General features: G+C 39.8%; 1 protein-coding gene across 1 annotated transcript; it reads right to left on the bottom strand.

The window, feature by feature from the left end:
• Positions 1-250: 250 nt before the first annotated feature.
• On the bottom strand, positions 251-14,879 carry JHY (junctional cadherin complex regulator). Its single transcript, XM_065697428.1, has 8 exons — positions 14,828-14,879; positions 11,250-11,734; positions 7,611-7,721; positions 5,446-6,047; positions 4,760-5,045; positions 2,806-2,886; positions 1,717-1,842; positions 251-463 (listed from the first exon to the last, which is right to left on the bottom strand). The coding sequence occupies exons 1-8, from the start codon at positions 14,877-14,879 to the stop codon at positions 251-253; spliced, it is 1,956 nt and encodes a 651-aa protein (XP_065553500.1).
• Between the last annotated feature and the right edge of the window lie 76 nt (positions 14,880-14,955).

Here is a 14,955-nt window from a genome sequence, read left to right as displayed (position 1 = left end):
ACCCACTGCTATGTTTGGTGCAATTCAAGAACAGAAACATTGCTGGTAGGAAAATCATCAAGTGAAACTGATGTTTATTTGTAATGCTTTGTAGATATGCCCATATGTTTGAAATGCCTAAAAATGCTTCAACTGTGACAAGCCAACAGGTGATTAGTCTGAAAGAATGGAATGGGAAATCATACGTGATGCTCACAGCTCATAACTAAATGGTTAAGGCATCTTAGCCTTGAAGATATCCCTAGTAATTTCAAAACGCTTGTAAGATATGAAGGTTTTTGAAAGCAGCTACAACTTGCTTCTCCTTCTGGTGTCTGTCCTGCAAAGTTTCCAAGGATGCAATTTGGGGCAGGATGTCTCCAGTTAAAGTCTGTGGCAGAACTCTTTCTTCTTGCACCTTTTCAGCTGATTGTTTGGTTGTGAAAGTCTTTGGTCTAGGAATCTTCTTAGCATATTCCAGTGCCTAAAAACAAGAAAACTGGGGTAATTGATCAAGAGAAAACCTGACCAATACTTTCAAGAAAATGTAGATATTTCTGTATTGAGTTAAATTATTAGTTCTCCTATTTCCCAGTCTTGTTTCTGACAATGTTCAATACTAGATGTTTCAGTACCTACTGCAAGAAACCTCTGGAGTGGGCAAATCACCACCTCAGTGCTGTCAGAAAGCAAATCACCCTGGAGAACACCTTGAATACTGGAACAGTGTTTTTTCTTTAAAACCAGATACCTGTAAGAGGGTCACATAGCACAGAATGATGCATGGAACTGGAAGGCAGAGGGAATGGGAGCAGTATTACGGAAATCCTGAAACTGGGAGCACCCTGGTTTAACTTGGGACACCCAAAGAATTTCAAGCCCCACATAAGTGGTTTATACGAGGCTTGGAAATAAATGCAAGTAACTTAGGGATTAAACTGATATTAAATGCCCAGACTTGTTTCCTGAAGCCTGCAGTTCTCATTTGTCACCGTGAAGGAATACCTGTTAGCATGCAGGTGAGCTCCTGCAGAACTGATGGATATATACTGTTTCCAGAGCTTTATTATTTCCTGCAATATAGAAAAGGTGCTGCCTTTGCTTGTTTATGTGTACCACTGTTGTGTAGTCAGTCGTTGCTCATTTGGGCTATTTTTGAAGGCAGGTGAAGGCTAAAGTGTTGTTGTATGGGCTTGAAAAATAAGACCAATTACTGTAGCTATGCAACTGAAGTGAAAAGAGTTTGTGAGTGAGACTGACAGGCAGGTGGATAATAGACTAACAAGAGGATATCTGTGGTCCATTAGAAGAGTGTACTCTGCAGTAGTGAGGCCTCTACTGCTGATGTGGAGCAGAGCATGTGCTGCACTGGGTAATGTTCCTAGGAGGGTCCCAAATGCCTTTTTTCCCACTCTTTCCCCAGGAAACCATCACTGGCTGTTTAAGCCACGTTGAGTGCTGGTAAGCTGGATGGAGTACTGCTCCATTTGGTACACTCTCATGAAGAGCAAGTGAGATGCATGGTCTGAAGGCTGCTGCTGGCAAAGAAATCAGCAACTACATCTACAGCCATAACAGAACAGATGAGCACTTGCCATGATCCCATGAGTCCTTAGAGTTTTTAAAAGGAAGATCAAAATGGAGAAACCATTTTAGCCTACAGCGAGTTAAATTTATGCTTTTTCTTTATGCAAAACCCAGAACCTCTCCCTGCATGCATTTTAAAGGGACTCTCACCTTCTGTCTTGACACTGAAGTTACAACCTGGGGTTTTGTAGGCAACCTCTGAACTGAAGCAATGCTTTTCATGTTGCGTTCCTTAATCTGCTTTGCATATTCCTTTTGTTGCCTCAACTTCTCTTTCTGACAAAGGCAAAAAGTGTATGGTTAATGAAATATCTCCCTGGATCCATCAAGGAGACACTTTCCCACTGCAGTCTTCCATTTACACCTCTGTTGCTGTTTAACCTGGCTATGCTATTGATCATTTCTCAGCAGAACACAACAGGAAGCCCTGATAAATGGCACAGCTTTCTTAGTCACTCTTTGTTTTTAAGAGCTTTTCCTTGGACCATATTGAGGATAGAGCTCAAGAGAATTGTGACAGGTTTAAACATACTTTATTCTGAATGTTTAAATCTATCTGTTCGGTTCTAAAATGGCTGTGCTAATTTCTGCCAGCTTTTGCAATGACTTTTGCAAGGAAGAAGAAAATACAGGGGCAATTACTCCAAAGAGATGATAATTTTACCATTGTTCCTTCCTACTGTCCTACAACGTCTCTATAAAGAATGCCATATAAAGCACCTTTTGTTACATTAATAGCATCTCAAGGCATGCAGGATGGCGTTTGCAGCACCTTAGATGTACAGCTGCTACCAGACCCTCATTACCAGCAGAGAACAGGCCAAGAGATACCAATTATTCAGATACTTCTTCTGAACAATCTGTTTCCATTTCAACAGGGTAACACACATCCAGCTATTTCATTCTTTTCTTTACGTAACTTCTTTTACTTCCACTTTGAAGGTTAGGCAAACCTTCTACATTGGGAATGAGACTGCAATTAAGCCACGTGAGTGTATAACTTACTCGTGCAATTAGCCCTGGTGAATCCTGCCAACTACTCGCTGTTTCTGGAACTACAAAATTAAAGGTTAAAATGATCCACAATACAGTTGTCTTTCCTCCTATCCAAATCTCCCTTCAGGATCTCAAGCTAGACCTACAGTCAAGGACATAGTACCAGGCAAACATAAGCTGCTTCTCAGCAGAGATTTCTTTGCCATTCTCCTCTCTTTGCACAATTGAAAAGGGACTGCTTACTTTCTCTTTGATTGCCTCATAGTCAGGTCCAAGGCCTCCAAGCTTCACATTCAGATTTATGTAGGCTTTTGAGGTACATGGCTAAAAAACAAAGAGCAGTGGTAAGTTTTCCATTATACGGCTTCACAGGGAGCATAATTAAAGCAAGGCTTGTAGTGGACATCCAAGATAAGAGCAGGGTACAACTTGTAGTCTCAGTCTTACTTCTGGCGTGTCTCATTTTAAGGATTGTAAATGACCAAAATGATTGAGTTAATTGCACAAGTCAAATCACACTGTATTTCCTTTGAATCTAGGTGGGTAATTGCCAATTACCCAAATCAAAAAGCCATACTTTTCTCAGTCAACAAGATGATCTTTTATGAGCTCTATTTTTAAACAGCTTGAAGTGACTCATTTGACTGTTATTAGAATGAAACTGCAAAGAAACTGTTACAAAGAAAAGCAGATAAAAGAGCCCAATTTAGGTAATAATAATTAGGCAATTGTTATTAGTGATAGTAACCTTTTTGTTATCAAGGCTGCAATGGGAAATTGTTCACTGGGAGTTGAAAAATTCATGCTTTGCACCACAGCAAAGGCTTTACAAGTGCATAGGGAAGACTGAAGGTGAGTGACGGGTGATGCCATTTCAGTACTTCATGACATTACTATAAGGACCCCAATACTTCTGGAACCTTTTTGATCTCTTTCAAATACACTAGATTAACTTTCAGAAGTGGACTGAAAACTCGTCAGTGGAAACTGATTGTGACCAGCTCTGTAGTAGTTTCAAACCCAGAGTAATGCAGAAACAGCAAGAAATCAATATGCAAATAAAATGTGCCTTTCTTCGAAGGGCATGTTCAAGTTTAACTCAGCTGCAGAGATGCACTATTTGATGTTGGTTTTTGTGTCTATTATCCCCATTCGATTGTGATACACTTGCACGTAACTTTTAAGGTAGTGGGAAGTGTTAATGATTAAGCTGCCTACAAAAAAATCGGGGTTTTCTCACTTCATGCAATGAGCATGAATTCATTTGTTCCTTAGGAAAAGCTGGATATTTCTATGAGCAGAAACAGTCTTACTCTTGTAGCATTCCCCACATACAAAGCGTGAGAAAGCTACTGAAAATACAGGACAGAAACAATGGTTTGAACTCGGGGGAACAGAAAGGGAAGGAAATCTGCCCTTCAGTTACTATCATAATCCAGCTAATTCTTCTCAAAAGCATTCAAGCAGCAATACACGAACTGCCTCCTAGATGAAACACATGAGTAATTATTCCAGCTTAGTTTGTCTGCCCTGAGACCTGGGGCTAACTTCTTAAACATTTAATTTGTCATGGGCACGGGGATATCTTTATGCTGTTCCACTGTGTCTGTGTTAACTGGTTGCTGAATGAAACTGGACACACAGAAAAGACAAAAAGGACCAAGTTTTAATAAGGACCAAAATGGGATCATCAGGAGACTTGTAATAATGTTTATGCCGTTAGCTTTACAAATCCTCTAAGTTTGTTGTTGGTCACTTTGATTCCCTTGGAAACCAGGAGATTTGAGTTGGATAGCAAATGAGCGTGACCAGGATAATGGTTCGCTGAGATCTGAGGCCTGGCTACCTGCTGCTTTATATAAATAGCTTTATTCGAAATCATTTTATCACTGGATAACTTAAAGGACAAACACTGCTCTGTGTGTTCTTAGAGCTAATCAAGACTGAATGTGACATAGGGAGAGGTGGTGGTAAACTGCCTTGCTCTTTAGGTTAAAATGATTGTAGTATCTGTTTCCACCTTTGTTCCTTGGGTTTTAATGCTCTGGTCAAGTCAGTGTCTGTCAGTGTGCTTTCTGTAACATGAAATATTTCTCAGTCCCCATTGCTTTTCAAGGTTTTTGGGTTATTAAGGACAAAATTCAATCAGAGGGGAAATAGAAATGTAAAGCCATCCAATCCACACCTATTTGCTTACCTTCTTGCTGACTTTAGGCTGGTTTTGCTTTTCCATCTGCATGAGATATTCTTCTGAGTAGCTCTGGGTATTTTTCACTTGATTTCCTTTAGCACTCTCTGGATCTGCCTCTGAAATACTTTCTACCTGTGGGTTTATGGGTGGAAGTAGGCTGAAGAAATGCCTGTCAGCTAAGTGGGCTTCTGTCAAATGAGTCTCTTCTTGGTGATATTGCTCCATCGTTGGTGCAAACTGGGAGGTTGTACAAGGGGCTGCTGCTGAACTGTGAATAGAAGATTGAGGCAGCCTAAAAAATAAAGAAGGGGATGAAGAAGAATCTTTATCTTATATAGCAGGTAGCTCAACAAGCAATCTGTATATGGAATGATCCTTGTATTCTGGGAACGTGATGGTGGAAAGATGGGTATTCCATAATGACTGACAGTGCCTAATGGGATGACAAGACATGTTTTGACAAGCGCATGTAGGGATAGAACAAGGGGCAATGGCTTTAAGCTGACATAAGGGAGATTTAAATTAGACATTAGGAAGAAGTTCTTCCCTGTGCTGGTGGCACAGGATTTTATACTTTGGCCTTTAAAACATTTACTTGTCCAGTTCTATTTTTCCTAGACATCATAGTGTTATGATAATACTGTTTCAACACTTACATCCTTACCCTAAACTACTGATAACAGTTCTGATACCTTTTAACCACACAAATGTGTCTTTTGCAGTCCTGAAGTGACTTTTGATCCTTCACCAGTTCTTGAAAATTGGCATTCAAAGTAGATGAAATATTCCTCTGATTTGGATGTGCTTGACCATTGGTACTGTTGTCTCTTGCAAACAGCTGCGCAGTGGCATGGCTGTGTAGGTGTTGCTGGCCTCGTGGAAATCCATTTGGACAATTATGCTGATATTTCCAGTTCTCCTTGCTGGTATAAGCTGGAGATATAACTTCTGCTGGGTTAAATGTATGTGATTTCGGATGAAAAAGATAGCTGATGGTGGTAAAATCCTGATTGACAAGATGTCTTGTACTTGGGGAATTATTTAAGCAAGCATCTGTATTTGCTGCTGTATTAGTGTCAGGGCCAATAGAAGGACTTGGATGCAGTGTGCTGCTGTTGTCTTGCTCCACCACCTGTGTGGGAGAAGTCTGAGATCCTGGTATTTGGTGGTGCCAAGGCCTCAGTTCTGCTGGTCTTCCTGGCTGTTGCTGGCTGTCATTCCTTAGGATAAATCTCCCTTTGAGTCTCTGGTTGGGTTTTGTGTTATTTCTCTGGCAGGACTTAAGTGGGTGAATCTAAAACAAGTTATCAGAAGTGGGGTGAATTTCAGTGGTTGCTGTTTTATACATTCATTAAGATCAACCATAGACAAGTGTACTGGTAAATTTGCCTGTCACAATACCTTTCATGTAGCTGTATCTTAAACCTTGTCAAAATTAACTGATTACATGCTGTTTTGACTAGAATACATCATGTTCTATGATTTTCATTCAAGACAACATTCTTGTTTTAAACAGACTGATGTCAGTGATTGAAATGATTTCATTTCTAAACCAAAACCTTCTCCCTGCACTGTATCCTGCAAAACACTAGCTAAATGATAAGAAACAACGTAAGAATTTAAACACACCAGGACTACTGTTTAGAGCTAAACTGATATACTCTAAACCTAGTGTAAGTTTTGTCATGTTCCAATTGCAGCATCAGGTGTTGCTCATTTTGAGGAAAGACATGGCTTTCCTTCTAGGGAATATACAAATCCATTCTGAATCCATTTAATCTTTGTCAGCACTAAAATCCTCCATTTCATCCTCCTGTCTCTCTCTAGGGTTCTTTTGTTAGCAACACTTGCAATCACTGCATAGCATATGCACTCAGAGTAACTACTTAATGGTAGCGTTAAATCCACATACAGACCACAATGTTTTGGTGAAAGCCAAAAAAAGCACTGGGGAATCCTGACTCCTGGTTCCAGGATGATGATTTGTTATCTCAGACGCTGCTGTATCGATTGATGTTCTGGCATATTGTGCCCCTAGTCAAAAGCATCAACTGCTGCCAAACTGGGACGAGGCCAATGTTTCCTCATCTAAACAGGATGAGCAGCCCTGTAAAATACCCTCCTCGTTCTGAAATACCACATATAAAGCACATCTCTCTCAGTTGACAACAGCATAAAGTCATGTTTGCTCTTTATAGAATTGCAGCTTCCAGTCTTAGGGGAATTTAAGCAGTCCGCCTGATTTACTTCGAACACTTGTAATTCAAAGACAGTAACTAGGTTTTCCAATAATAATCCCAGTTGGCTTGAAGTTCTGGTCTGAGTTCTTGGTTTTTCATCAGTAATGATAACCTGGTCTCTTCTATTGCTCCAAAAACTGCTCTACTGCATTGGTTTGAAAGCATAAAGCACATCTATAAACCTATGCATACAGAGGAGGTCAGTGCAACTTTGCCTACAGATAACATTTTCTGTTTTATGGTAACTCCTTTATGGTCATGAGGATTTTAGGGGACAATTAATGCAGCAATAGTAAAGTTCTAGCTCAGAATCCTCATGAACCATCAAACACAGACAGGTACTAGTTTGTGCATCTATATTATTATCAACCAAATAATGTTGTAAACAGGTAAGATTCTTTGAGCTCAGAATTTCTTGGAATTTGAGCTCTATTTTGACTTTAAATAATTCAACATATAAAGCAGCATATACATTTGATTTTGGTGACTGCCTACTGATATATATCCTAGTATTTATTGTCAGTAATTGATACTTTAAATTTAACAATATTACAACTTTAAATATTCAAACTTCAATGCTTCTGCGTGTATATTATCATGTTACATCAAAACAGAACCTTGAGATGCTGTGCTTTCAGGTACCATTTGTCTTCAGGTTTGACTTTCACAGTCTGGAATGGTAAGACTGTCTTAACTGGTTCCTCATCAACAGCTGTAGGATCTGTAACCTGAAAACCCAAGAATGTTTATGGCCACAGCCCAACCAGATAAAAGGATTTAAAACTCTTGGGGAAAGAATGAGAAATAATTTGCCTCCTATTAAAGCCAAAATGGTAAAGTTAGGCAGTATAGAATAGAAAAGAAGAAAATGAAAGGCAGAAAGAGAAAAAAAGGAAGCAAAACACCAATTAACAGTGATGTGGTAGCAAGGAATGTTCCTTCTACATCTAAAAAGAAGAGAGAAAAATACGATTGCAGGAAGCATGAGCACAGAAACCTACGTGTAACTATCAAAATTCTAGGCTTCTCCATTTATAAGAGATGATGGAAAGATGGGTGGATGTTCGTCGTAACAGAAAAGCAACGAGACAATCACCAAGCAATCAGCCAGTGTACAAAGGTATTGATGGACGATATATGCCATAGCAAGGTCTTGAGCAATAGTCATGCATGAAAAGATGACAAAACACAGTAATGTAGGAAGGAAAGTGCAAGGAGTAGCTGCACAAATGGAACATCTAATACACATAGCCTGGCAACGATATCAAACAGCCTGTGCACAATAGCGAGCCCATAAAGAAGAAGGACACCTTCACATGGCCACAGTGGTGACAGCACAATGGCTGGAAATCAGATGGGAGCAATTTTGGAGGATGGCTGCTGGCACTACAGATTTCAGATCCAAGCAATACCCTTGTAAATACAGCCATAATGAAAGTTTTTGCTGAAAGCATCAAACTTCTGACTCCAACCTATAAAATTCCAGGAAAAACAATGGGGTTTTTTTATTTATTATTTCTTTATTTATACCTGTGTTGTCTCAAACTATCCTGCTAACTACTATAGCAGGTATGACCTCAATTTACTGTGCAATCTCATCATAAAGTGTCTACAGCTAACTATGTGCTGGACTCATGCTTGTGGTAGGAGTGCCTATGTATGGCTGTAGAGTGACACTGGCTAACATGGGAGAACTTGCACTGAGAACATATTTGTGGCCAGGAGATTTATTAAATGAAATCATTGTGGTGAAATCAGTGTGAAGGAGGTGTTAAATCCTCCTGGGAAGCTGAGTCTCTCATCTTTGGGGGTGAGAGATTAGGACAACAAGGAGAAGGTATTAAGGGTTTATTGCTGAGTTTTCTTGTTGCTCCAAATGGCAATGCAGATTCTATTAGTTGTGACCAGAAAAGTTCACAAATTAAAAGTTACCACACAGCTTTCCTGAACCTGTGGATAGATACAGCTTTGCAGGCAGTAAGATGTTTTTGGTGGAACCAACTGTCTCACTGGACTGATAGTTTACTAGGCAGGTAAAGCATACTTCTACATTATCTCTTTGAAAGAGGAACAGGACACAACCTCTGCCAGCATTTTTTGTGAACTATTCTATTAATACCAATCAAATTGAGAAAATGATCAAATGAAATTGCATTTTGAGAATCATAAGCTGTGTAATGCCTATTCTGTTAAATTGAGGCCCATAATTGCTTCTCTACTGAAAAGATACAACAAAGACAGCAATCATGGCATGTCATTATCCCAGACTAGAAAACCAGCCTTTGCAGTGAGGACTTCAAAGGCTTGTGGTTCTCGAATTGCATTTGGCTGCTATTGTTGAAGCGCAGGCAATCTTGATTAGGTGTTTACACTGAGGTAAGGCGCAGTGCACAGAGAGTCTGAGTGCCTTGGTCTAGAGCCATTAAAAAATTGTACATTATGTTCCTGGCTTTGAAGTAAGGGGCTTGTAGGTAGGAAAGCAACTCATATTGAGTACAGCTGAGCTAGATTGGGCCACTGCTTCTCTCCCTCTCTCTCTCAAAGAAACTCATCATCAGGTTCTTAAAGAATCAGGCAACACTGCAAAGAACTCGATGCTTTATAAAATGCTATATGAATTAGTAAATATACAGATCAACACACATTTGTGGTATGTTTTGGTACATACAGCCTGCTGCCTGTATGCACAGGGATTACAGCTGTGATTCTGGTAAGAATGAGGGTGTAATATTATGTCAGTTGAAGAAAGATGTATGCAAAATACTTATTTCATTGTAAACACTACTTTTGCTCTGGTCAACAAGATGCTTCCATTAAGCCTTTTTTCACCCCTTCCAACAGGATGGAGCAATGGATGTCTCGGTTAAGAATGAGAAGTAAGTGCTTTTTCCTATGCGTATCCACAGCAATTACAACAGTAGCTGACAGTAGGTGGTGATGGTTGTGGATGTAAGAAGGAAAGAAACACATCTTTCTACATGTGTGCTGCCTGACTCCTGCTATGTCATAGCTCTGCTGACCCTGTGGCTACTTCACCAATGTAATCTTAGAATACAGCCCTGATTTTAACATGCTTCTTTTTCCTGTTATGTATCTTTGAACAGTGTCTACACAAGCGAGTCCTGATCCCTGGCTCCAATACTTACATAGAAATCATTTTCAGAATTCCCCAAATAATAAACATAATCATATCAACACAGCTTTAATTAGCATCAATCTACACTAATTATTTTTACCATCCTCCAAATTATAACTGAAAAAACCCCAAGTGCTCTTAATAGATCTGCTAGAAAAAACCTTGTCCACCCTAATGCTCATTGTAATGTAGTCAGCAGATGCCCTCTAATATTGTCTCAACTGTTCATTAGCCTTGGAAAGAAGCAGTGTCACTTGAAGCAGAAAGTCTCTACAGTTTTGCAAGTTAAGATATGCTACAACTCGTGGAGTGATTCAGTGACTCCCACCTTCCCATTATGCATAATAAGTAGCAAGTAAAAGCAACAAACTCATGTATAATCGTTCATTAGGAACTGTAATTACATTTCCACTTAATCCTTAATAGAAGTTGTCTGACATTTTGCAGTCAATCATAAGAAAGCTAGGCTCTTCAAGTCTAAGTACTGTACATGAATTGCATCTGCTGACTGATTTCAAATAGAAGGCTTGGCTGAGAAAGCAAGGGGTTTGTCCGACCACCCAGATCCAACAGGTATTTAATATTCCTGCATATGTGATCCTAAATGACAGTGATAATCAAGAATGTGCATAGCCTTTGAAAGCAGTGTGGCCACAGAGTTTTTTCTGGTTCTTAAACTCATTTGTAAATCACATGCACTTTTTTGTTATGATCGATGTGGGTCGGAAAACACCAGTACAGCTTCTTAAGCCAAATGGAGACAACAAGGTTTCCTACTGCAACCCTAACCATCCTATGATTCGGTTATTCTATGATTTCTCTAATATCAAGATTAAAAAGTAGTGACAGATCACCTCTGCAACATACTTCATGGTCAAGAATACATGCATCTTAAGCAGGCTTGTACCGAGGCCATCACTGGGGTTGTGAGTAACCGAGGACTTGTCAATTATTCCATTCAGGATGAACAAGAGCCTCACTGGAAGTCATAAGTCATCAGTTGCACGACAGGTTGTAAATCTACTTAATTCCCCTAGAAACCTGATCATGCAGCTATTCTCTTTGAATACTAGACAGTCCTCCGTTTATATCAATTATAAACCATGTAAAAGTTACCTACATGCTTTTGAAGAACTTCTTGCCTTTTGTTGTGTAACTGAAGATAGGAATCAATCTCTGAACGTAACCCTAAAGTCCGCGTGTTGCTTGCCACAAAGTCTTTTTTTGCTCTTTGTGGTCGATCTTCTTGGATCCGAAGAGGAAAAGCACCTGCATGTATCCTGGAACTACCTTCACAATGATGGTTTTCTGCAGGTTCCTTCCCTTTGGTATGTAGCCTAAAGGGTTCGTTGCTGACCACAGCATTTGGCTCATGAAAGCTTGGTAATTTTGTACCAAATTCAGGCAATGAATCCTGTGACCTTGCCTCCTGTTTATTCTTTTCTTCTGGAGAGCCATTGGAATGGAGGTAAAATGGATCTTGTATAAAGTTCATGCTGATTCCTTCAGCAACGTGACATGGCTCAGAAAACTCTGCTACATCCTTTGTGTTCTTCCAATTAGAATCGTATTGGGCTGAAATACGTGTCCACAGACAGCTGCTTCCTATGTAAAAAAGAAGCACAAATTTATTTATGTATAAATTGCATCAATTCTGTATTATTTCAGGGTGCGATTTGAGCCAGCAAATGTCCTGCAAATATGGTCAGATGAATTCTTTCAGTGCATACAGCATGGTCAGTTATGGCAGGAGGTTGGAACAGTTCTATCCAAAAATTCTTTAGCAGAAAACTAGGTAGGACCTCCTCTTCAGTTTGAATTTTCGTTATCAGTGAATGATAAATTGGCCCAACGTTCACATCACAGTAGAATACAATCTTTATCCTAAATTTAGCACAAGTAAATTAGAGAATCAGCTAAAAGGTGACATGACGTTGTGCTGCTTCCGTTGTTTCCTTTAAAATGGTGTAGCCGTCAAAAGAATGAGTATCTGTTGCTCATTCTTCAAGGACTCTGCTGTGTGAAATTAAAGTGATATTTATTATTTATTACTTATAAGAGTATTATTATTTATTATTTATAAAAGTGATATATTCCTCATAAAATCCCTCTCTCAAATGTCAGTTTGAGACTTTCTAAGCAACGACAGCCTCCAGCTCTGGGTTTTTATTCTTATTCCTATAAAACATCATGATGTTTCAAAAAGAAAACTCCCTATGAAAGACTGAAAGTAACTTCTCATTTAAAAGCAGGCTGTTATTGAGATAAATATACATACAAACTGGCTTGCAGAAGATGTGCAGGCAGTGGCAGGAGTAAGGAACATGGGAGGAGAAGAGCTTTAAACACTGTTTTTCCTTAACTGGACTTGCTGTATAGCCCTGGTTTCTTGGGCACTGACAAATGGTGAGCCTTTCAGAGTGACGCTTATAGGCACTGAAACCTGGCTGACTCTTTAGACCCTGTTAAAAGAAATGTACTGACCTGCTGGATTTTCCAAACTGTGGTATAGTTAGTGACGTTAACATTTCCATAAATCATTAATTCATCCTTTCTGAATTAGTTACATGCTTATGCCCATATTTCAAGTGGCTTCTAATAATACAACAATCTGTTTCTCTAGCAATGCTTTTCATTTCAGGCAAGCATTAGTGCTGTGGTATACTCTAAACTGGAGGTTAGATGGTTTACACTGGTGAAAACATTCTTATTCCTAGTTGTCATACACCACAGGTAAAGAGAAATAGGTGACCATATTTTGAAATGAGTACAGAAGTATGTGATATAATTGTAATGATTCAAGTAACAGCATAATGCTAAAGAGTTCTATTGTGCTGAAATGTGTGCACAGCAGCTCAATTGTATTATGCAGGCCAGGTCACCGCACAGGAACAAAACGAGTGTGAAGAGCTCCTTCATCTCTAATCATCTGCACACAAAAAGTGCACCTTTTATTCCTCCCCCCAACTTGATATAAAGGTTAGATGGACTCAGTACTCATGAACAAAAGTGTTGTATGTAGACAACAGATGCAGCGGTTCCTCTTCAAATTCCGAGGTTAGTAATGGATGTAGAGAGGGGGTTTCATATGTATATGCTGTGATATTTGCTCCAGTTAATGGACTGTATTTGAGTACTTACTAGGCTAAGTTCAAACAAAATAAAATCAAATTTCCATTTAATGAAGAGCTTCACATTCAGCATAGTATTCAGTCAAAAAAATTACTAAAAATTAGAGCATGTTTCCAGCACAATTAACATCATTTGCACTCACAATAAAATATTCAATAACTGGCCATTTTGCCTGTTGAGGATGTGAATAAAAGCATGCTATTAATCATTTAGCCTTCATTTGTTTGCCATTTTATTTTAAGTAGACAATTAAATCGAAACTGCACATTATTATTACTTCAGGTTTAATTTAATTCCTTTAAACTTGAGAATTATTCCCAATTTATTCAGTGTTAAACATTTTATGCATGTGACAGCAAATTGAATTGTATTTGATGTACCGAGTGAGCTTTTTCCTAACAATGTTTAAAGGTGACAGTAACCCTGGAAATGTTCATTTTAGATTTACACAGCTATAAGGACAAAATGTACTTGTGCAACCCATCAATTTTTGCCTAAGAGGAAGTGGCTCAGTTTGCCCAGCAGAAGTCTTTCTATATGGAAAGAAAAGAGGATGTGTTGGTGCTGGTTCTTGATTTCTGTATTGGCAAAGCCTGCCAAAGCCTGCTGGGTGTTCTGGAAGGCAGAAATGAGACTCTTCTTTGTTGCTCTAAGTTAGTAACAAGGACCCTATACAGCAAATGCATCACTTCTTGCTATAAAATCTACCTTAAACTATTAGTGGTAACAAAGCTAATTGAGTATAAACAGCTTATGAAAGAGAAAACAAAACAACACAATTTTAGCTGAAAAATAGAGGCGAAGGGAATTTTACATGTTCTTATTCGACTTTACACCATCTCCGACATGTAAGCTATCAGCAGAGAAAGTGTGTGACAGCAAGAACACACTTTCTCCTTAAATTAGGAAGAGGGCTTCTTTTCATTTGATTGCATTTAGATGTTCCCAAGTCATCCACCCCTTTAGACGCTCCAGAAGACACATTGTGGAAATGTGTGTGACACTGCCACAGTGTGTGGCAGTGATTTGAGAGGAAATGTACACTAGTCGGTTTCCGTGCATACAGTGAATTTCAGGGCTTACAGTAGGATGTACGCGGATAGGCCCCATCCCTTCAAAGCTACAGGGTGAGCTTCGCTTTAGTACATGGGCAACTGTTAAGACATGGAAATGCCGAATATGATTTCTAACCTTTCAGGGTGTTTATCACATGAGTTTACCCTCCGGAGGCCGTTTACACCTGGGTGGACAGCCTGTATCCACTGCTCCCGTTGTGGATCAGAGATGGGAGGCAGCACACACCCTGCAGCCCAAGAGGAAAGCCCAGCACCAGCAAAGAACCTTCTGTTTGAACTGCCTTTCAGTGAGCAGCATCCACAGCCTGTCCTGAGCCCTCTCTCCGGCCTGAAGGCAGGCCTGCAGCACCCCCCGAGGCTTTGCCCCCAAGTTCCCTCACCCTAATACCATGTCCCCAGTCCCCTCCAGTTCCCTCTCCGCAATCCCATTACCCTTATAGGTCTCAGCTCTGCCCCATGGCCTTGTCCCTAAGCGCGGTCCGGTGCCTACCGCTCCGTCGCGTCTCGCCGTTGCCATGGCCACGCTGGAGGACGCGCAGCATCCACCAACAGCCAGGGCGGAGGAGGGGGGAGCTGCAGGACAAAGCCACTTTAAAGCGATATGAGATTTATTATATC

This window comes from Lathamus discolor, chromosome 17 (assembly GCF_037157495.1).
Source record: "Lathamus discolor isolate bLatDis1 chromosome 17, bLatDis1.hap1, whole genome shotgun sequence".
Classification (NCBI taxonomy): domain Eukaryota; kingdom Metazoa; phylum Chordata; class Aves; order Psittaciformes; family Psittacidae; genus Lathamus; species Lathamus discolor.
This window is presented reverse-complemented; position numbering and strand designations above follow the sequence as displayed.

What these genes read in the sequence shown, in the direction of transcription:
- JHY (XM_065697428.1), bottom strand. Translation starts at nt 14,879, where the DNA reads ATGCTGCGCGTCCTCCAGCGTGGCCATGGCAACGGCGAGACGCGACGG. An exon ending in CACATTTGTGTGGTTAAAAG is followed by an intron (nt 5,046 to 5,445) that starts GTATCAGAACTG and finishes TTTATTTTTTAG; the next exon opens with GCTGCCTCAATCTTCTATTC. An exon ending in AGCCTAAAGTCAGCAAGAAG is followed by an intron (nt 2,887 to 4,759) that starts GTAAGCAAATAG and finishes TTTGTTTTTTAG; the next exon opens with CCATGTACCTCAAAAGCCTA.